This window comes from Coregonus lavaretus (assembly GCF_964263955.1).
Source record: "Coregonus lavaretus genome assembly, chromosome: 29".
In the NCBI taxonomy this organism is placed as follows: Eukaryota; Metazoa; Chordata; class Actinopteri; order Salmoniformes; family Salmonidae; genus Coregonus; species Coregonus lavaretus.
In genome coordinates this window covers 14639175-14662680 of record NC_140016.1, presented here as the reverse complement: position 1 = coordinate 14662680, position 23506 = coordinate 14639175, and the positions used below count along the sequence as shown (strand labels likewise).

At 41.8% G+C, this 23506-nt stretch overlaps 2 protein-coding genes and 1 pseudogene across 3 annotated transcripts; 2 read left to right on the top strand and 1 right to left on the bottom strand.

Annotated features, from left to right (window-relative positions):
• The first annotated feature begins 518 nt into the window (after positions 1 to 518).
• Positions 519 to 3252, top strand: LOC311104787 (protein Spindly-like). The gene is made up of 5 exons (XM_084146702.1): positions 519 to 813; positions 1495 to 1650; positions 1934 to 2110; positions 2452 to 2547; positions 2713 to 3252. Exons 2-5 carry the CDS (start codon positions 1495 to 1497, stop codon positions 2737 to 2739), a joined length of 456 nt encoding a protein of 151 aa, XP_084002828.1. The 5' UTR covers positions 519 to 813; the 3' UTR covers positions 2740 to 3252.
• A 4363-nt stretch (positions 3253 to 7615) lies between these two features.
• On the top strand, positions 7616 to 13615 carry sil1 (SIL1 nucleotide exchange factor). The gene is made up of 9 exons (XM_084147022.1): positions 7616 to 7875; positions 8023 to 8161; positions 8767 to 8875; positions 9021 to 9132; positions 9290 to 9472; positions 10244 to 10365; positions 10501 to 10597; positions 10790 to 10954; positions 11033 to 13615. Exons 1-9 carry the CDS (start codon positions 7771 to 7773, stop codon positions 11393 to 11395), a joined length of 1395 nt encoding a protein of 464 aa, XP_084003148.1. The 5' UTR covers positions 7616 to 7770; the 3' UTR covers positions 11396 to 13615.
• LOC311105040 (serine protease inhibitor Kazal-type 1-like) lies at positions 12828 to 16126 on the bottom strand (annotated as a pseudogene). Its single transcript, XR_014615828.1, has 4 exons — positions 16017 to 16126; positions 15139 to 15179; positions 14927 to 15036; positions 12828 to 12999 (listed from the first exon to the last, which is right to left on the bottom strand). The product of XR_014615828.1 is annotated as a serine protease inhibitor Kazal-type 1-like (transcript).
• Positions 16127 to 23506: the final 7380 nt, after the last annotated feature.

The window sequence follows — 23506 nt, the reverse complement described above, 5'->3', positions numbered from 1 at the left end:
TAAAATATGTTTGAGTAATTACATTTAGCTAAAACCAGTTGACCAAGTGGCACAGGGTTAACATAGGTTCTGTTCTTAAATGTGAGGTTTGTGTGCTACTTGTATTTCATTTTTTTATTTTAAATGTTTTGGTGTTTAGTTCTGTAGTCACTATAGTCTGAGCTTTAGTGATTTGCAAGAGTTTGGAAGGTTGGACGTGGTTTCAGTGTGAGGTGAGAGACTGCATATTACATTTAATTTCCACCACAACAAGGGATATATCACTGGACATGTTTCACAAAGGTTATGTCACACCCAGAGATGCATGTGAAAGTGTCTGGTGATCAAACCATCTAAAGCACCAAATCAATAGGCCTAGCCTACATTGTTTACCATGTCTGTTTGCTCAATGACTGTAACCTAATGCCTAGAATAAAATACAATATGTTAAAAAGACAATGTAAGTATTGTAATAGGGTTCATATTTGAAGTAAAAATATAAAATAAAAGATATATCGCCAGCAATGCATTGTCAAGAAAATGACACATTGACACACCTGGGAAAATAAAATCAGATTATGGGATAATATAATCATAGCAATAAACATGTTTGACTGTATTACATGTTCAGAACATTTTCAAACACACGTTGTGCATTATTGACATAAAGTATTGATCCTTGTAGAAAGGCAGATCAACAGACGTTTCATTATCTGTCGCGATATTTGGCTTGTGGCTGGAGCAGAATTCAAATCGTGTTCCGTAGACGGTGGAAAACAAAAAAATATGTGAGGTGTGGTGGTACTGTGCCCTTTTTGACGGCATGGTGGCAAGGTATGCTAACAAGCAAGGTTGCAAGCTAAACAGCTTGCCAGTTATCCTCTTAATATATGATCACTCTGAGGGTAACTGCGCAATCAACAGTAAGCTTGCAATTTTGCAAGCTAGCTAGCTAATCTAGTCCACAGGCTCAATTGCCAGAGAGAGCCGGCTGGTGGACGAGATTACGAGTTTAGCTAATGGAGCTAGTGAACTCGAATATCAGGAGGAAAAAAAGCTTGATATCTAGTTACTAGCTAGCTATGAGGCCTAGCTTGTCAGATACACATATTTTATCTAATGTTAGTGTTGTTTATCAGTTGTATGCTGCATTGTTCACTAGAAAGCATATGTATACCATCGTTTTATCCAGTTTCGTGCCTACTAAATAGGACCCAGTTACTGAGTCCCAGTTGTAGAGCAGTTACTACTAGCTACATTCTTTATCCATTTTTCTCGCAACACGGTTTAGCTCCGGGTTTGTCTTTAGTCCACCATTAGACTAATCTATTTGGCATCCTTGTTTGTTCTGTTCATTTAATCAGATATTATAATCACAGAATAGCCCACATGCTTTACATAATTGAACAACTATCCCACCTGACGCCATTGCTGTACTTAATGTGTGTCCCACACCTTCCTTAATAAGTGCTCCTGTAAAATTTCTCTCTTGTTGCTTCTCTTCAATTGTGAAAGATGTCTACTTCAGGAGATGATGCGATCCAGCGACTACAACACAGGTTGAAAGAAGCAGACGGTGCACTGCAGAAAGCAACCCAATATGGCCTTCAGCTGCTGAATCTGCAGAACAAGTTGGATGAACAGCGGATAGAGATGACCAACACTGTGGAGGTGATCATTCACACTGGGCAATGATTGACATCGTTAAAGGCAGCTGTCTTCTTGAAAGTTGATGAATAGGCTATGACAGCAGCAGTATAACTCATTACAAAATAAGACAACTGCTTTCCATAAAAACGACCAATATTAATGGTGTAATCATCCTTATATTGCATGACAGGAATATTGTTACTACTGATATTACAGGAATGTTGAACAGGGTTTGAATGAGAACACAGATGGAGTGGGTTGATGTTAGAGGTATGACTATAGTCTCCTGTGTGTCGGTTCTCAGGCCCAGGAGCAAGAGAAATACTCTCTGCAGCGGGAAGTGGAGCTGACAAGCCGTGTGCAGGACAGCCTGCGCTCCGACTACGACTTGGTCAAGAGCCAGCAGAGGCTGCAGTGGGAGAAACAGGAATCCCTGCTGGAGAGGACCCATGCTATGGAGCTCAATGAGTGCAATAACAAGGTTGGGCAGCCAGTGATGGGGTTTGGGTTACCTGTACATCTCTGTACACCATTTGCAGTATTTGGGGGATATGCTGAATCTAGACAAGGAAGAATGTATGCAAAGTTACTTTGTTGTGGAATTCTGCACACTGAAATCATCTCTGCTAAGGACATCAGGAGTTGTTGCCTTTGAGTCAATTCGTCTTTCTTGTCAATACGTGGTGCCCAGTCATTGTAGTGAATGAATGTGATTTGTGGTCAATTCAAATCCAGAACACTACAACATGTGATAGGGCAACAGATTCACAGTATGCAGTGATTGTGTAGTTATGTCAATTGTTGGTTACTGTGTCTATGCAGATGACATTGAAGGCACAGCCCTCTGCAGCCCCAGTGGAAACGGACAGCGGGGATGGGACTTACTACACTGACCTGAAAATGCAACTTTCAAACTGTGTGAGTTATCTCTGGTTTTAGTGTACAGTTAGTATTTACATGCTGAGTGGGAGAAGACCTTCAGTTTGCCCATAAACGGTCCACATTTAAAGTTCGGCATAAAAATTGGAGCTGTCATACCTGCGTCAGCATTTGATTGTTGTGATTATGTGTGTGTGTGTGTAGGAAGGATGCAGAGCGACTGGGGGATGAGTTGTCCATGCAAAGAATGAAGTCACTCTCTGAGAGTCAAAGAGAACTGGAGCTGGAGAGAAAGCTTTTCAGTGCAGTGAGGGCCCTCAACCAGAGCCAGAGTGACAACATCAAGCTGCAAGTGGAAGAGTTTAAGTTTAAATATGAGCCCGATGGTAAATTTGCCTATATAGTGACATTTACTGGAACACATAGGTGCAGTGATTACTTACATATTTTAAACATTTAGACAATAGGTAAGAGGTATTAACTCAATCATATGTTGTGTTTTTAGAGGTGAATAAAAAATATTATTCAGAAGCGCAAGTGCGAGAAACTCCCTGTAGACATCTCTAGTGACTTCCCAGAGGTGAAGAAAGAGGAGCCCATGGTCCTGGAGATGGAGCTCCCCAAGCACATGAAAGACGAAACGGAAGCAGAGGCCCACCCTTGTGTAAAGGAGAGGCCCACCGTTACCCCTCTGCAGCCCCAAGCCTAACCCTGCCTTGCCCGGAGACAGCAAGTGTGTCCGCATCTTTGGTTTCTTGGTCGTCTTCTTCCTGGGTTTTGTTCGGGCTCTCACCACTCGTCCACCACTGCCTACCCTTCCCCTGTCTTTCGGAAGGGCTGTCACAGGGAAGAGTCTGCACTGATTTGCCTTTGACTTCCAGTAGGGGCAAATGTGCTGCCACCTGACCTAAAAATTGTATTAAGATACCCTTTTATAAGTATTGTACTTTCCGGGACATTATTCCTACAAAGCTGACCGCCTGTATTAAGGTTAGAATTGCTATTAGGAGAACAGTTGTAATTTACTGTATACTCTGTACCATGAGTCAGTGTGTAACTTGTTCTTCCGTTGCATGCTTTAGATGCATGTAATTTAAGTACTAATAATGGTTTACAGCCTGCTGCCTTTGGGAACAGTTTCAATGACGTTTATCATTGTTTTAGCATTTTCCTGTTCTTATTAACACCTACTTTAATTTGGTCAAGTTGTTTTGGAATTAACCTGTTTACCATCAATCTAATGGGGTGGATTGTATGGCGTACCACGTAGGCCTAGAACATTTGTTTGTAAATGAATCCTTTGATATTTGTACTATAAATGAAGACGACAGGAACACCTACGTGAGAATGCTATTCATTGACTACAGCTCAGCGTTCAACACCATAGTGCCCTCAAAGCTCATCACTAAGCTAAGGATCCTGGGACTAAACACCTCCCTCTGCAACTGGATCCTGGACTTCCTGACGGGCCGCCCCCAGGTGGTAAGGGTAGGTAACAACACATCTGCCACGCTGATCCTCAACACGGGTGCCCCTCAGGGGTGCGTGCTCAGTCCCCTCCTGTTCACCCATGAATGCATGGCCAGGCACAACTCCAACACCATCATTAAGTTTGCCGACGACACAACAGTGGTAGGCCTGATCACCAACAACGATGAGACAGCCTATAGGGAGGAGGTCAGAGACCTGGCCGTGTGGTGCCAGGATAACAACCTCTCCCTCAACGTGACCAAGACAAAGGAGATGATTGTGGACTACAGGGGAAAAAATGAGGACTGAGCACGCCCCCATTCTCGTCGACGGGGCTGTAGTGGAACAGGTTGAGAGCTACAAGTTCCTTGGTGTCCACATCACCAACGAACTATCATGGTCCAAACACACCAAGACAGTCGTGAAGAGGGCACGACAAAGCCTATTCCCCCTCAGGAGACTGAAAAGATTTGGCATGGGTCCTCAGACCCTCAAATTATACAGCTGCACCATCGAGAGCATCCTGACTGGTTGCATCACCGCCTGGTATGGCAACTGCTCTGCCTCCGACCGCAAGGCACTACAGAGGGTAGTGCGTACGGCCCAGTACATCACTGGGGCCAAGCTTCCTGCCAACCAGGACCTCTATACCAGTCGGTGTCAGAGGAAGGCCCTCAAAATTGTCAGACTCAAGCCACCCTAGTCATAGACTGTTCTCTCTGCTACCGCACGGCAAGCGGTAACAGAGCGCCAAGTCTAGGTCCAAAAGGCTTCTCAACAGCTTCTACCCCCAAGCCATAAGATTCCTGAACAGCAAATCATGGCTACCCGGACTATTTGCACTGCCCCACCCCCACCCCATATTTTTACACTGCTGCTACTCTTAATTATTTATGCATAGCCACTTTAACTCTACCCACATGTACATATTATCTCAACTACCTCAACTAGCCGGTGCCCCCGCACATTGACTCTGCACCGGTACTCCCCTGTATATAGCCTCCCTACTGTTATTTTGTTTTACTTCTGCTCTTTTTTTCTCAACACTTTATTTTACTTTTTTATTAAAAAATAAATGCATTGTTGGTTAAGGGCCGTAAGTAAGCATTTCACGGTAATGTCTACACCTGTCGTATTCGGCGCATGTGGCAAATACATTTTTATTTTATTTGACGGTTGTATACCTCATCTGTATGGTTTTGCATTTGACAACACCTTTATACCAACGGAATGGTTTGCAATTGCCTTAAGGTCTCTTAGCTGACTGTAAAATCAAGACGATGGAGAAGGAAGGTGGAGGAGAGAACAGAAGAGATGAAAAGAAAAAGTAGCTAAAATCAACAAGTCATCCATGTTACCTCGAAGAAAACACTGGAAAACCAGTATGCTCAGCAGAAGTCTATACACTTTTTTTATTCCTTCAATCAAGTACTAACATAGTATACACTGTGTTCAAAACATTAGGAACACCTTCCTAATATTGAGTCGCACCCCTATTTGGGTTCAGAACAGCCTCAATTTGTCGGGGTATGGACTCTACAAGGTGTCAAGCTTTCCACAGGGATGCTAGCCCATGTTGACTCCAATGCTTCCCACAGTTGTGTCAAGTTGGCTGGATGTCCTTTGGGTCATGGACCATTCTTGATACACACAGGAAACTGTTGAGCGTGAAAAACACAGCAGCGTTGCAGATCTTGACACACTCAAACCAGTGCGCCTGGCACCTACTGCCTTACCCTGTTCACAGGCACTTAAATATTTTGTCTTGCTCATTCACCCTCTGAATGGCACAAATACACAATCCATGTCTCAAAGCTTAAAAATCCTTCTTTAACCTGTCTCCTCCCCTTAATCTACAGTGATTTGAAGTGGATTTAACAGGTGACCTCAATAAGGGATCATAGCATTCACCTGGTCAGTCTGTCATGGAAAGAGAAGGTGTTCCTAATGTTTTGTACACTCAGTGTATATTTTAACTGTAAATATATTAATAAAATGACCACAAAATATGGATTTCAGTCTGATTTAATTTAAGTGTTAAAATGAAATATTTGGTGAGATGCCTTTTAACCCCCTATCTGATATCAAAGTTCATTAAATCAGCATTTAGATAATTTTTGTATTTATTGTTAAATTAGTCTATGGGCAGTATTGGGAAGTGCTCTATCATCACATAGTACCTAGATGATAACTATCACCAAATTTCACACACAACAATTAGACCCATTGAGAACGTTTTTTAGTTGTATAGTCATCATACAATATATTAAGCCAGGATTAAATTATATTGAACAAAAACATAAAGCAACATGTAAAGTGTTGGTACCATGTTTCATGAGCTGAAATAAAATATCCCCAAAATGTTCCATACGCACAAAAAGCTTATTTCTCTAAAATGTTGTGCACAAATTTGTTTACATCCCAGTTGGTGAGTATTTCTCCTTCGCCAAGATACTCCATCCATCTGACAGGTGTGGCATGTCAAAAAGCTAATTAAACAGCATGATCATTACACAGGTGCACCTTGTGCTGGGGACAATAAAAGGCCACTCTAAAATCTGCAGTTTTGTCACACAACACAATGCCACAGATGTCTCTCAAGTTTTGAGGGAGCGTTCAATTGGCATGCTGACTGCAGGAATGTCCACCAGAGCTGTTGCCAGATAATTGAATGTTCACATCTTTACCATAAGCTGCCTCCAACATAGTTTTAGAGAATTTGGCAGTATGTCAAACCTGCTTCACAACCACAGACCACGTGTAACCAAGCCAGCCCAGGATCTCCACATCCAGCTTCTTCACCTGCGGGATCATCTGAGACTGAGGAGTATTTCTGTCTGTAATAAAGCACTTTTGTGGGGAAAAACTCATTCTGATTGGCTTGGCCTGGCTCCCCAGTTGGTGGGCGGGCCTATGCCCTCCCAGACCCACCCATGGCTGCACCCCTGCCCAGTCAAGTGAAATCCATTGATTAGGGCCTAATGAATTTATTTCAATTGATTTATTTCCCTATATGAACTGTATCTCGTAAAATCGTTGAAATTGTCGCATGTTGCGTTTTTTTCTTCTTCAGTGTAGATCAGGGTTAACCCGCTATAACCGACACATTAGTCTCTTCTTCTCCGGCTTATCTGTTTTCTGAGAATAAATAACCATAGTTACTTTTTCATATGTTGTAAGATTCATATACTCTACATGTTTACAGTACCATAACTGTTTTGACACACTGGTGTGATATTTTCTATGTAGGCCTACAGTTACAGTGATCTGTTGCCTCATTATGGAATATTCGATATCTTGAAGAACCTCTAGAGGTTATATATCAATTTTATCAGGGGCTTGTGGGGAACAATTTAATGCCATCAAACCTTTGCCACCCCGAGATTAGCCACTTTTTGGTATGTCCCATGGACTATATGTACAGTTGTCAGTTCATGTAATAATATGAAATAAAACTACCAAAAAAGACTGATGAAATGTAATATAATTGCGTCACAGAGATCATACAGGGAATCTCCATTAGCCAATCCGATTGCATAGATTTGAAAACGAGTGACACTCTTTTAAATATGATTGGCTCCCGGTCGTGATGACAAATACGGTGGGTGTGGTCTAATTTCTGACAAGTATCAACGTTACACGTCCATGCTTCAATCTGAAATGGTGCGGTCGGGTAAGTAAATAGTGCAGTGCGTCATAGCTTACTTTAATTGTATTTGTTACCCTTTAGTGTTATGATATCGATATTGTCACCATCAGTATATTAGTTGTGTTAGCTATACTACAGCCAGTATGTTGACCGGATGCCTGAGAAAAGGAAGTAAATCCACCAGGCTGAAGATAGCACTCATGCTCTTAGTATTGAGTTGTCAATTCGTCCATGTTCTCAGCGAAAAAGTGAGTAATGAATGAGATAATGATTTACCTATACTAATTGTTATACTACTGTATACATATATTGTTAAACAGTTTGTGTGTAGCCTAGCTGAGTTTGATGAGAGTCTGTAGCCTACACGAGTCTGATACAATCCCCTGGCCCTGTAGTCTTCCTCTGCTCTGACTGTTGTGGAGAGTACTGAGACCAGCCTGGATGATGAGGATGCCCACCACATGGAGGAAGAGGGAGATCCTGAGGATTTGGAGGTGTTCCATCCCACGGATCAGTGGCAGACTCTCAAACCAGGTAATTGTTTTGTTAAAGTAGAAATGCACAGGTGTCTCATGAAGTACACATAGTAGTAATACATGTATTTTTAGTTGTATTTTATTAAGATCCCATTAGCTAGTGCTAAAGCAGCAGCTACTCTTCCTGGGGTCCACACAAAACATGACCTGACATAATACAGAACATTAATAGACAAGTACAGCACAAAGACAGAACTACATACATTTAAAATAAGAATACACCCGTTTATACATTTATGCCTTAGCATTCCATGCATCATGTACTCAGTATAACAGCAAGCCATTTATTTTCCCATATATTGCAGTCCTTTGCTCTACTGTTACAATTGCTTTGTCTAAGCAGGTCCTGATATCCTAATCTCACAGCACCAGTTGTTCTGTAAACACCAGAGAGAATCTCACAACATCATTACATTTGACATTTTATGAACCATCCGTGTCCTTGGTTCTTCCGTTGGCGTCAATAATAACAATATGAATAATCATGTGATTCATAGATGCCACAGAATGCAAGTGCAACACACGGAAACAAGAAACGGCATGGAGTATTAATGTATATGGCAGAATCAAAAGTATTCACTGTACAATATTGACATCACTCAGGCCAGGCGGTCCCAAGGGGCTCTCACGTAAGGCTAAACCTCCAGACAGGACAGAGGGAGGTCAAACTTGGGGAACACCAGATTCTCAAATACCAGATAGATGGACAAAGGTAGGGATCCTGTTGAAATGTTTCTGTCAGTTGTATGAAACACCATAGATTTTTTTTGCCATGTAGCTATTGTACAGTAGAGGGCCATACTACGTTTGCTAGAGATTACATCAGACTCACCACAGATGTTTTCTCTGTGATTCAGACAGGGGAAGGAGAACACACCAGGCCCATCCTTCAGTGCTGAGGAGCTGAAGAAGGCTCTGAAAAATATAAAAGAAGGAGTGGATCCTGAAACTAGTGACAAAGAAGAGAAGGTACGGCCTGATTTGATGTGTCTGTAGTCTCTTTTCACGGTGGAGACAAGCGGCTGTGTAAAGAGACGAATGCCTCTGTGATCCCATCTATCTTTGATTTCCCTCTCGGTCTGCAAACTATTCGTTATGGTTCTAGTGTGTTTCCCTGTGTGTTTAGGAGGCTCTCAGGGCCCAGTTTCGTCCCATGGAGGAGCTGAAAAGAGACATGGCCAAGCTGGACATGCTTATGGAGTCAGACTTCCAGGTTATGAGCAGACTGGTGTCCCAATTCAATTGCTCAAATGCCACTGTGGAGGAGAAGATGAAAGCTCTACATGACATAGAGTACCTTGTTCATCAGGTGAGCCCCCCCAGACTACAGTTAGGGAGTCAATTATGTACTAATGAGGTGGGAGGCAAGGAGATACTAATGAGGTGGGAGGCAAGGAGATACGAATGAGGTGGGAGGCAAGGAGATACGAATGAGGTGGGAGGCAAGGAGATACGAATGAGGTGGGAGGCAAGGAGATACTAATGAGGTGGGAGGCAAGGAGATACTAATGAGGTGGGAGGCCAGGAGATACTAATGAGGTGGGAGGCAAGGAGATACTAATGAGGTGGGAGGCAAGGAGATACTAATGAGGTGGGAGGCAATGAGATACTAATGAGGTGGGAGGCAATGATACAGTGCATTCGGAATGTATTCAAGAAGACTCAAGGCTGTAATCGCTGCCAAAGGTGTTTCAACAAAGTACTGAGTAAAGGGTCTGAATACTTATGTAAATAAGGTATTTCTGTTTTTTATTTTGAATATTTTCAAAAATGTCTAAAAATCTGTTTTCGCTCTTTGTCATTATGGGGTGTTGTGTGTAGATTGAGGACAAACAATAATTTAATTCATTTTAGAATAAGGCTATAACGTAACAAAATGTGGAAAAGGGGAAGTGGTCTGAATAGTTTCTGAATGCACTGTATACTAATGAGATGGGAGACAATGATATACTAATGGTTGGGGAATATAAATTGTTGAGACAATGAAAGAGATACATCGATTTTTTTTTTTTATGTTAACCTTTTCATTTGATTGTAGAAATAACATTATAATTAGTTTCCTTGTTATCTGTGTTGTCAGGTGGACAATGCACAGAACCTGGCATCTAGGGGAGGATTGAAGCTTGTGGTTGATGCTTTGAACAGCACAGACTATCGCCTTCAGGAGAGTGCTGCTTTCGTCTTGGGGTCAGCTCTGTCAAGGTATAGCAGTCTCCATTAACCCATACGAACAGTCTAATTGTAAATACCAGCCAAAAGACAGAATGTTTTTGTTTGTATTTGTGTGTGTGTGTGTGTGTGTGTCAGTAACATTGTCATTCATTATATTCTTTCTAGTAACCCAGTAGTGCAGGTGGAGGCATTTGAAAGTGGTACCCTACAGAAGCTGTTAATGTTACTCGCCACTCCACGACCCATGTCTGTTAAAAAGAAGGCAAGTCTTGTTCCCAGTTCCCACATAACCAAATCCATTCATTAGTACTCTGATTCTACAATCAGTCCAGTATATGTAGCAGAGTTTATAATCCAGTAGGAGACCCTCTTTCAATTTGCTCCGATTTGATAACTTGGAAATCATAATTCTCTTCCTGGCACTTTACTGATGCTAATGTTTGTCTGTATACAGGCGTTGTTTGCTGTGGCCTCTTTGCTACGTCACTTCCCCTTTGCCCAAAGCCACTTCCTGAAGCTGGGTGGGCTGCAGGTGTTGGGGGATATTTTCCGAGCTTCCGGAGGCGGGGCTGTCCGTGTGCGGATTGTAACCATAATCTATGACATGATCAATGAAAAGGTGAGGGGTGCTCTTTAAATAATTGCAAAGCTAATCATGTGAAATCAAATTATGTGAATAGCACATTCTCTATTCTAGGAGCTGATCTCTCAGACTGGACTTGACCCCATTCCAGATGCTTCTCACAACGAGCGTTTGCGGCAGTACGCACAGGTCTCCCTCCAGCCACTGTTGGCAGAGCAGGGCTGGTGCAGCCTGGTGCCTGAACTGTTGGCCTCCCCAGAGCACGACTGGAAGGAGAAGGCCCTGAGAACTATCCTGGCCATGATGCCTCACTGCCAGACTCAATATCGGCAGGACAATGCCCTGTCTTCCTCCCTCAGCGCCCTACAGGAGCAGTACCAGGAGCTGGTGCTCACAGAGCAGGTCCTCGGAGACGAGGATGGATACTTTGGGGAGATCCTGGCCCTGTTGGAGACAGTGGTGCTGAAACTGAAGTGAGCATAGGGCTGGGTGAAAAAACCCATCAAAGGACAATAAAAACAAGTCTGCAGTTCTGTAATGTAACATTTTTATTTTGAGGCTGTGTGATATGATCACACATCTGCAAATCACAAGGTTGCCTTTTAGTTGCTGCCTCAGAGGGCTTAGCCTTCCTTACACCTTTTTTCTACATCTGTGATGCATCATGCTTTGGCTTGTCTCAAAATAAGGCTCTCCAGTCCTCCCTGAGGAATACATTTAGCTGGGCTAAAGGACATTATTTTCCCTTATGACATTTGTGTTTCTTATTCACAGTGTGCTCTATCGATCTTCTTAGTGGATTGCCCACTAATGAGAGACTGGTGCCCATGTGGGTGGCGGGTAGAGCATTGGGTCAGTAACTGAAAGGTTACTAGTTCTAATCCCGAGCTGACTAGGTAAAAAAGCTGCCGATCTGATCTGCCCATGAGCAAGGCACTTAACCCTAAATGCTCCAGGTTTGGCTGATCCCATGCCGTGACCCCACTCTCTGAAGGTGTCTCAGGGGGAGTGGGATATGCAACAAAAACATCAATTTCACACCACACACTTTTACATGTGTGAAACGGGACAAATAGAAGCACCCCCTATTTGACCTGCTGTTAACGGTAATGAAATCAGAACTATATTGAACAAAAATATAAACGCAACAATTTCTACGATTTTTCTGAGTTACAGTTCATATAAGGAAATCAGTCAATTGAAATCAATTCATTAGGCCCTAATCTATGGATTTCACATGACTGGGCAGGGGCGCAGCCATGGGTGGGCCTGGGAGGGCATAGGCCCACCCGTTTGGGAGCCAGGCTCATCCACTGGGGTGCCAGGCCCAGCCAATCAGAATACGTTTTCCCCCACTTTATTACAGACAGAAATACTTATGTGGAGTTCCTGGGCTGGCGTAGTTACGCGTGGTCTGCGGTTGTGAGGCCGTTTGGATATACTGCCAAATTCTCTAAAACGACGTTGTGGTAGAGAAATTAACATTAAATTCTCTGGCAACAGCTCTGGTGGACGTTCTTGCAGTCAGCATGCCAACTGCACGCTCCCTCAACTTGAGACATCTGTGGCATTGTGTTGTGACAATTGCAGATTTTAGTGGCCTTTTATTGTTCCCAGCACAAGGTGCACCTGTGTAATGATCATGCTGTTTAATCAGCTTCTTGACATACCACACCTGTCAGGTGGATGGATTATCTTGGTAAAGGAGAAATGCTAACTAAGAGGGATGTATAGAAATGTGTGCGCAAAATTTGAGAGAAATAAACTTTTTGTGCGTATGGAACATTTCTGGGATCTTTTATTTCAGCTCATGAAACATGGGACCAACACTTTACATGTTGTGTTTATATTTTTGTTCAGTATACTTCCATAAAATTCTATTAGCTTTCATAAGAGAAGAGACTACATGTTCATGCTTCATAATTTTATTAGTCTACAGTTTACTACAGATTTAGAAAGCTGGTGTCCTGTGATACTCCTCCTTACTCTGGATAATTCTGGCAGGAGAGGTGTCCAGAGAGACTTCTTGTTATGCCTCACACACTCCTCCATGCTTGACCAGGACTTGCTTGTGTTTAAGCCTGTGAAAAAGAGATTGTGTTCTGTTAATGACTTGAAATGGAAGGTTCAAATGTGGCACCTTCAATTCAAAAGTGCATGATTGAATGTAAAATGCTAAACAGAAACCTCAAGGATTGTTGAGTATAATATTGAGTCTACTTCTCTCAAATACACACTTTATTCTAATGATTTAATATTGCAGATCGATTGTAGCTTCCATCAATGTAATTGTGTGCTTCATTTCCAATCCCCCATATATACACTACCACTCAAAAGTTTGGGGTCACTTATAAATGTCCTTGTTTCCGAAAGAAAAGCAATTTTTTTGTCCATTAAAATAACATCAAATTGATCAGAAATGCAGTGTAGACATCGTTAATGTTGTAAATGGCTATTGTATTTGGAAACGGCAGATTTTTAATGGAATATCTACATAGGCGTAGAGGCCCATTATCAGCAACCATCAGTCCTGTGTTCCAATGGCACGTTGTGTTTGCTAATCCAAGTTTATCATTTTAAAAGGCTAATTGATCATTAGAAAACCCTTTTGCAATTATGTTAGCACAGCTGAAAACTGTTGTGCTGATTTAAAGAAGCAATAAAACTGGCCTTCATGAGACTAGTTAAGTATCTGGAGCATCAGCAATTGTGGGTTTGATTACAGAATCAAAATGGTCAGAAACAAATAACTTTCTTCTAAACTCGTCAGTCTATTCTTGTTCTGAGAAATGAAGGCTATTCCATGCGAGAAATTGCCAAGAAACTGAAGATCTCGTACAACGCTGTGTACTACTCCCTTCACAGAACAGCGCAAACTGGCTCTAACCAGAATAGAAAGAGGTGTGGGAGGCCCCGGTGCACAACTGAGCAAGAGGACAAATACATTAGTGTCTTTTTTGAGAAACAGGCGCCTCACAGGTCTTCAACTGGCAGCTTCATTAAATAGTACCCACAAACACCAGTCTCAACGTCAACAGTTAAGAGGCGACTCCGGGAAGCTGCCTGTTGAGGATCTGTGAGGCGTCTGTTTCTCAAACTAGACACTAATGTATTTGTCCTCTTGCTCAGTTGTGCACCGGGGCCTCCCACTCCTCTTTCAATTCTTTTTTTTTGTTGTAGTCATTTAGCATATATATTCCTTTATTATTTTCTGCCACCCCTTCCCTAATGAGAGTAAACTAATGAACAACACTTAGGCTTCTACTTCCAGCTTAAACATACTATATAGATTTTACAGACACAATCTATTTTACAGTAGTTATCTTTTGTTTGTTTTTACTCCTATCCTTCCGCTACCCTCAACCCCTCCCATCTATTTGTGAAGACCATCCAGTTTGATTTCTATTTGAAATGTCTTAACTAATGTCTAAGTTATTTGTTTACTGTTAAGTGTGGTTGATAAGAATAAATGTATCGGGTAAAAGGCATGATCTGCCTTTAACTGAAAAATGTTTTAATCTTTAACAAACCCTACTACATTTCTAGCCAGTCAATAGGTAAGATACGTGCATTGTGCGTCAGTGGCACGTCCCTTTCCTGATAGTGCAACTGTTTCTAGAACATGGTCACGAAAAGTTACCTCACCGAAACTGGGGTAAGGTTGGGAGGTCAGTATCATTGATTCTAGGTGCATCAAGCACCTGCTTCATCATCTGATTTTCTCAGACTTCTGGTTAATTTTTTCTTATTGACGAATTGCTTAACCTTTCTGTTTTGTCTGGCACCACCTTGCCAGTGTTTCCTAGTGATTGATGCTGTCTGAGGCCATTTCAATCATCTATATTCTATAGGGAATAATTCTGAAACGTTATTTACAGCAGGTAAATAACCTCACCCTTGAGCTTTATACTTACATTACAGCCCATAGTAGGATAGGTATAATAGGAATAATACTCTCTCAGAAACCATATTTACACAAGGTAAATAACCCATGTGTTTTATACTTACTTGTTCTCTTTACACAGCACACACTCAGTGGTGTAAGTGTTGCCATCGCTCCCACACACAGGATCAAACTCTCTGGAGCACATGCCGCTTTCATACACCTCACACTGAGGCTATTGTAAGCAGGGGAAGAGCAGTCCTTACTATTATAGTTATTTTGACATACATCCTAATAGAAAGCATTGTAAAGGCCTTGTTTCAATAGAATAACTCACCTCTCTGGGCTGTGGGGGTCTTTCTTCATCCATGGCAAAAACTGTACAAAACATAAAGAAAGAAAAGGGTATTAACTTTTTCCTTGATGTGATTCACAATATTCTGTGTGGGGAAAAAGGTTGACTGAATGTTGCTCAACAACTGTCTGAAAAGTATGCCTTCTTTTATTATTGGTCTTTGAAACAAGATCACATTCCACTTCTTTAAATACCTTATTGTTTTCCAGATGAGCTCTTGACTAGAGAGAATATCACCTAGACAAATGACTGTTCCTTGTTGAACTTCCTTAATGTTTTATCTTTAGCTCTATGATGAACAGCCAGTGAGATACATGCCAGTAACCCCAATGTCAAGGTATCTATCTTGGAAATAACTTTTATCTTGGGATTAATGGCATGGGGTCTGAGACTGTTGTCCATATTCTCACCAGTGTCCTGTGACATGCATATAATTAGGAATTACAATAATTATTCATAGGAATTTAATAGGATCTTGGCTCCCCACACAAAGCTCTCCCACAGTCAGCTTCATAGAAATGCCTGAGTAGACAAAAGGATATCACCTGACATTATTTTCTTGGTGCTGCTCTGACTTTCCCTTTGTGTGGGCTCTTACAACTGGGTATTGTATCCTAAACAATGTATCCGTCACCACTTCCTTATAGGCTACTCTTCATTCTTACATTCAGTCAAAAGCTTGTAACCAATTGAACTAGCATCGTTAACAATGAAGAGTTGTCTGATTATTCTCAACCTCATTGATCTAAGTTCAGAATAAGGTGAAATGTTAAATGTTAAAAATATCAAGCAATTTTGTACATGTATGTCAAAACAGCTCGTAAGTGCTGTTGCCAGTTGGTTATGGTAATAGTACTCACCAGAGAGAGAGAGGAGCACGATAGCACAGAGCAGTATTGTCAGCTTCATGGTCTCTGTGAAGGTATGGCTTGGCGCTTGTGAGTCTGCAGGTTCGTGTTTCCCTTGCCATCTAGCCTGCCTTTTTATATGGGGCTTTTGGGGCTTGACCTGTCAGTCAAATACCACTCCTCCCACCTCTCCATCTCTCCTCCGAGCTGGTTTGTTTGTTATTGCCACTGAGTTTTTGTCACATAGCAGTGTGTTGGCCAGCAGGGGCCAATGGTGATGTGTTCCAATGTATTCTGTTGCTTCCTGACTGCATGGTCATCATGACTAACACAGATCTGGATCATTTACATTTACGTCATTTAGCAGACGCTCTTATCCAGAGCGACTTACAAATTGGTACATTCAACTTAGGATAACCAGTAGGACAACCACCCTATTTTTGTTTTTTATGGGGGGGGTAGAAGGATTACTTTTATACTATTCCAGGTATTCCTTAAAGAGGTAGGGTTTCAAGTGTCTCCGGAAGGTGGTCAGTGACTCCACTGTCCTGGCGTCATGGGGGAGCTTGTTCCACCATTGGGGTGCCAGAGCAGCGAAAAGTTTTGACTGGGCTGAGCGGGAACTGTGCTTCCGTAGAGGTAGGGGGGCTAGCAGGCCAGAGGTGGATGAACGTAGTGCCCTCGTTTGGGTGTAGGGTCTGATCAGAGCCTGAAGGTAAGGAGGTGCCGTTCCCCTCACAGCTCCATAGGCAAGCACTATGGTTTTGTAGTAGATGCGAGCTTCAACTGGAAGCCAGTGGAGTGTGCGGAGGAGCGGGGTGACATGAGAGAACTTGGGAAGGTTGAACACCAGACGGGCTGCAGCGTTCTGGATAAGTTGCAGGGGTTTAATGGCACAGGCAGGGAGCCCAGCCAACAGCGAGTTGCAGTAATCCAGACGGGAGATGACAAGTGCCTGGATTAGGACCTGTGCCGCTTCCTGTGTAAGGTAGGGTCGTACTCTGCGAATGTTGTAGAGCATGAATCTGCAGGATCACGTCACCGCTTTGATGTTAGCGGAGAACGACAGGGTGTTGTCCAGGGTCACACCAAGGTTCTTTGCACTCTGGGAGGAGGACACAACGGAGTTGTCAACCGTGATGGTGAGATCATGGAGCGGGCAGTCCTTCCCCAGGAGGAAGAGCAGCTCCGTCTTGCCGAGGTTCAGCTTGAGGTGGTGATCTGACATCCACACTGATATGTCTGCCAGACATGCAGAGATGCGATTCGCCACCTGGTTATCAGAAGGGGGAAAGGAGAAAATGAATTGTGTGTCGTCTGCGTAGCAATGATAGGAGAGACCATGTGAGGATATGACAGAGCCAAGTGACTTGGTGTATAGAGAGAATAGGAGAGGGCCTAGAACTGAGCCCTGGGGGACACCAGTGGTGAGAGCGACCTGTCAGGTAGGACGCAATCCAAGAGTGAGCAGCTCCGGAGATGCCCAACTCAGAGAGGGTGGATCATGGGCCCACAAGATAAAACTAACAAGAAGTACTGCAGTTTTATGTTCTTGTGTATATGTTCTGCTTTCATTTGCTCAATACTTATTTCTTAAATCTCTGCAACAAAACAAACACAGTATATATCTTCCCTTTTTCAATTCACATTGTCAGAATAAGATGTACTTATTTCTAAATAGGGTATTTTTCTATTGTGTCTGTATAGGAATAAAAAAAGAGACAGACCATTATTTTTCAGGCAAACCCCAGTTTCACTACACAGCTCCCAAAGTGAATGACAGTTGAGTGGTAGATAATGAGTGGAATGACTGGAAAAAGTTGGACTTGCTTTCTAAAGAGGTCAATTGTGCTTTGAGACCTTAATAATGCAGGATGTCAGTCATCCTTTGTCTTTGTCAATGTAATTTGTAGTCTAAATGAAAATGTGCATCCACAAATGACTCAGCTAGAAAGATAAACAAGTCACACAGTACACCTTGTGCATTCTCAATTGAATAATTTCTCAAGAAGATAATACTGTATATTTTAGAATGAATAGAAGTATCAGAGTAATATGTAGCTAGGCTACTAATTTCTAAGACATCTTTACAACAGGTCACATGCGGCAGGCTTTGTCGGAGTTTAATCTTTTTTCCTCTTTCATTTTCAGACGACTTTAAACATGGTTAATACTAGATTTTTGATGCCATGGATGGTCAGTCCTTGCATCCATAGCTCTGTCTATGAATTTGACATTGGTTACATTCTCCAGGCCCATCCCTCAGCTTTTTACCAAAACAGAGGCAGTTAATCACTTTGTTATTGTTTCAATTAAAGGTAGACTCAGCGATATGACGTAGATGCAAAAAGTCAACAGCATAGTGGGTCAATTTCCGCAACAACTAAGAGCGTTGAAGCGTGAGGTTCAACTTCTCCTGTTTTGTCTGCAATACATGTATCTCTGCAATTTCTAAAGTAATGCACCCCTCCGTCCTTGACTTTAACTAAATTAGTATTTTGAACACACCTGTTAGAATTTCGATATCACAAAATTTGTGTTATAAGCAGTTTTAGGAGGACATAATTTTTTCCCGAAGCACCAAAAAGTTACTTTTCCTAATCCTACTCATACAGGTAAGATGTTCTGGTTTCTATATAGTATCAGAAAGAGCAGATTCTGAGTTTTCCAACACATTTACCTTTGCCAAATAACTCTCAAAATTGAAGATATGAGCTCTATTTCATAATATCACTTTTTTCCAACAATAACCACTGTTCCTTTGCGCTCCACAGTGAGCATGCAGCAGTAGATCATCTACAGTAACATAAACTAAGGAAAATGCTATTGTGTTCTTATTTTATTTTTTACCCAAGACCTTTATAAAATCAACCAAGTTATTATTTCCCCGCTAGCATATATTTAATGTATTTATTAGACTGTTAGAATGTTGCAAGGCTCGGCCCAAAACCCTCAGCCCTTGAATTACGTTTTACATCGTCACATCCGACTGAGTGTACCTTAAATGTCCCTTGCCCAAGCGAGGGAGTGATGTTTGGAGAGGCAACGTCCTTGGTGGAAATCTTACAATTGAGCTTAAAAACAACCAACCTAGAGCTATGAATGTACCTATCAAGCTAACATAGCTACCTAGCACTCCTGTCAGGTAGCTAGCTACAGTTACCCATAGCTGGCTAGCTAGTTTTATAGTTTGGTCATTTATTCCAATCAATTTCAGAATTCCAAAAAATATGTTTATGAAGCTAGCTACATTTTATAGGGTCCTCACTACGAGACTAAGCCAATTTGCCAACGCTTAATGTAATCTATATATTTTTAGCAAGCTAGCTTCATAATTTTGTCTGACATGCCGAAAATGCAGCCGCGTCTTACTCTGGCCATCGGAGTATGACAAGTGACTACAGTTTGCATTGAATTGTGGGTCATATCAACCCCACAAGTGATCATGGTTCTTCACCAGGACATGCTTGCAGTTGAGCCTGTGAAAAAGAAATGGAATGTGGCACCTTCAATTCAAAAGGGCATGATTGAATGTAAAATGCTAAACAGAAACGTCAAGGATTAATGAGCGTAATACTGAGCCTACTCTCTCTTGAATTACAATATTTGTCTAATGATTTGATGGTTCTTAACGAATGATGATGTCTGTAAGTTATTTGTTTACTGTTTATTTAAGCATGGTTGATGAGAATAAATGTATCAGGTAATGGATTGCTCATGATGTGTCCCTATCCCAAAATATGTTTTCATTTTTTAAATCACCCTACTGAATTTCTAGCCAGAGTCAATACATAAGATAGAAATGTGCGTCAGTGGTCCCTTTGGTGATAGAGAAAATGTTTGTAGAACATGGTCGCGTAAAGTTACCTCACCGAAACTGGGGTAAGGTTGGGAGGTCAGTATCATTGATTCTAGGCGCATCAAGCACCTGCTTCATCATCTTATTTTCTCAGACTTCTGGTCAATTTTTTCGTATTGACGTATTGCCTAACCTTTCTGTTTTGTCTGGCACCACTTTGCCAGTGTTTGCTAGTGATTGAAATGGCCTCAAAGACAGTATCAATCATCTACACTACCGGTCAAAAGTTTTAGAAAACCTACTCATTCAAGGGTTTTTCTTTAATTTTACTATTGTCTACATTGTAGAATAATAGTGAAGACATCAAAACTATGGAATCGTGTAGTTACCAAAAAAGTGTTAAACAAATCAAAATATATTTTATATTTTTGATTCTTCAAATAGCCACCCTTTGCATTGATGACAGCTTTGCACACTCTTGGCATTCTCTCAACCAGCTTCATGAGGTAGCCACCTGGAATGCATTTCAATTAACAGGTGTGCCTTCTTAAAAGTTAATTTGTGGAATTCCTTTCCTTCTTAATGCATTTGAGCCAATCAGTTGTGTTGTGACAAGGTGGGGGGGGGGGGGGTATACAGAAGATAGCCCTATTTGGTAGAAGACCAAGTCCATATTATGGCAAGAACAGCTCAAATAAGCAAAGAGGAATGACAGACCATCATTACTTTAAGACATGAAGGTCAGTCAATACGGAACATTTCAAGAACTTTGAAAGTTTCTTCAAGTGCAGTCGCAAAAACCATCAAGCGCTATGATGAAACTGGCTCTCATGAGGACCGCCACAGGAATGGAAGACCCAGAGTTACCGCTGCTGCAGAGGATAAGTTCATTAGAGTTACCAGCCTCAGAAATTCCAGCCCAAATAAATGCTTCACAGAGTTCAAGTAACAGACACATCTCAACATCAAATGTTCAGAGACTGTGTGAATCAGGACTTCATGGTCAAATTGCTGCAAAGAAACTACTACTAAAAGACATCAATAAGAAGAAGAGACTTGCTTGGGCCAAGAAACACAAGCAATGGACATTAGACCGGTGGAAATTTGTCCTTTGGTCTGGAGTCCAAATGTGAGATTTTTGGTTCCAACCGCCGTGTCTTTGTGAGACGCGGTGTGGGTGAATGGATGATCTCCGCATGTGTATTTTCCACCGTAAAGCATGGAGGAGGACGTGTTATGGTGTGGGGGTGCTCTGCTGGTGACACTGTCTGTGATTTATTTAGAATCAAGGCACACTTAACCAGCATGGCTACCACAGCATTTTGCAGCGATACGCCATCCCATCGAATTTGGGCTTAGTGGGACTATCATTTCATTTTCAACAGGACAATGACCCAACACACCTCCAGGCTGTGTAAGGGCTATTTTACCAAGAAGGAGAGTGATGGAGTGCTGCATCAGATGACCTGGCCTCCACAATCCCCCGACCTCAACCAAATTTAGATGGTTTGGGATGAATCGGACGGCAGAGTGAAGGAAAAGCAGCCAACAAGTGCTCAGCATCTGTGGGAACTCCTTCAACACCGTTGGAAAAGCATTCCAGGTGAAGCTGGTTGAGAGAATGCCAAGAGTGAGCAAAGCTGTCATCAAGGCAAAGGGTGGCTATTTGAAGAATCTCAAATATAAAATATATTTTGATTGGTTTATCACTTTTTTTGGTTACTAGATGATTTCTTATAAGCGTCTGGATTAGTGTCCCGCTCCTTGAAAGCGGCAGCTCTAACCTTTAACCTTTAGAATTTTGATGTCTTCACTATTATTCTACAATGTAGAAAATAGTTTAAAAAATTAAGAAAACCCCTTGAATGAGTAGGTGTTCTAAAACCTTTGACCGGAAGTGTATATTCCATAGGGAATAATTCTCTCTGAAACTTTATTTACTGCATGTAAATAACCTCACCCTTGAGCTTTATACTTACATTACAGCACATAGTAGGATAGGTATAATAGGAATAATACTCTCTCAGAAACCATATTTACACAAGGTAAATAACCCATGTGTTTTATACTTACTTGTTCTCTCTGGAGCACATGCCGCCTTCATACACCTTACACTGAGCCCATTTTAGGGAGGGGAATAGCTGTCATTCTCTCATAATTATGACTTATATACTGTATCTCATAATAATGTCTTACTATCTCATTATTATAACTTACATATCTGGATGAGCTCTATTTGAGACTATCCTATCAACGTGATCTGAAGATCTGTAAGATCCTATATTTCTCAGAGTTGTGGCTGAACAAGAACATGGTAAATACAGTGCCTTACAAAAGTATTCATCCCCCTTGGCGTTTTTCCTATATTGTTGCATTACAACCTCTAATTTAAATAGATTTTTATTTGGATTTCATGTAATGGACATACACAAAATAGTCCAAATTGGTGAAGTGAAATGAAAAAAAATTACTTGTTTCAAATCATTCTAAAAAATAAATAACGGAAAAGTGGTGCGTGCATATGTATTCACCCCCTTTGCTATGAAGCCCCTAAATAAGATCTGGTGCAACCAATTACCTTCAGAAGTCACATAATTAGTTAAATAAAGTTCACCTGTGTGCAATCTAAGTGTCACATGATCTCAGTATATATACACCTATTCTGAAAGGCCCCAGAGTCTGCAACACCACTAAGCAAGGGGCACCACCAAGCAAGCAGCATCATGAAGACCAATGAGCTCTCCAAACAGGTCAGGGACAAAGTTGTGGAGAAGTACAGATCAGGGTTGGGTTAAAAAAAAATATCAGTGACTTTGAACATCACACGGAGCACCATTAAATCCATTATTTAAAAATGGAAAGAATATGGCACCACAACAAACCTGCCAAGAGATGGCCGCCCACCAAAACTCACGGACCAGGCAAGGAGGGCATTAATCAGAGCGGCAACAAAGAGACCAAAGATAACCCTGAAGGAGCTGCAAAGCTCCACAGCGGCGATTGGAGTATCTGTCCATAGGACCACTTTAAGCCGTACACTCCACAGAGCTGGGCATTACGGAAGAGTGGCCAGAAAAAAGCCTTTGGTTAAAGAAAAAAATAAGCAAACACGTTTGGTGTTCGCCAAAAAGCATGTGGGAGACTCCCCAAACATATGGAAGAAGGTACTCTGGTCAGATGAGACTAAAATTGAGCTTTTTGGCCATCAAGGAAAATGTCTGGCGCAAACCCAACACCTCTCATCACCCCGAGAACACCATCCCCACAGTGAAGCATGGTGGTGGCAGCATCATGCTGTGGCGATGTTTTTAATCGGCAGGGACTGGGAAATTGGTCAGAATTGAAGGAATGATGGATGGCGCTAAATACAGGGAAATTCTTGAGGGAAACCTGTTTCAGTCTTCAAGAGATTTGAGACTGGGACGGAGGTTCACCTTCCAGCAGGACAATGACCCTAAGCATACTGCTAAAGCAACACTCGAGTGGTTTATGGGGAAACATTTAAATGTCTTGGAATGGCCTAGTCAAAGCCCAGAACTCAATCCACTTGAGAATCTGTGGTATGACTTAAAGATTGTACACCAGCGGAACCCATCCAACTTGAAGGAGCTGGAGCAGTTTTGCCTTGAAGAATGGGCAAAAATCCCAGTGGCTAGATGTGCCAAGCTTATATAGACATACCCCAAGAGACTTGCAGCTGTAA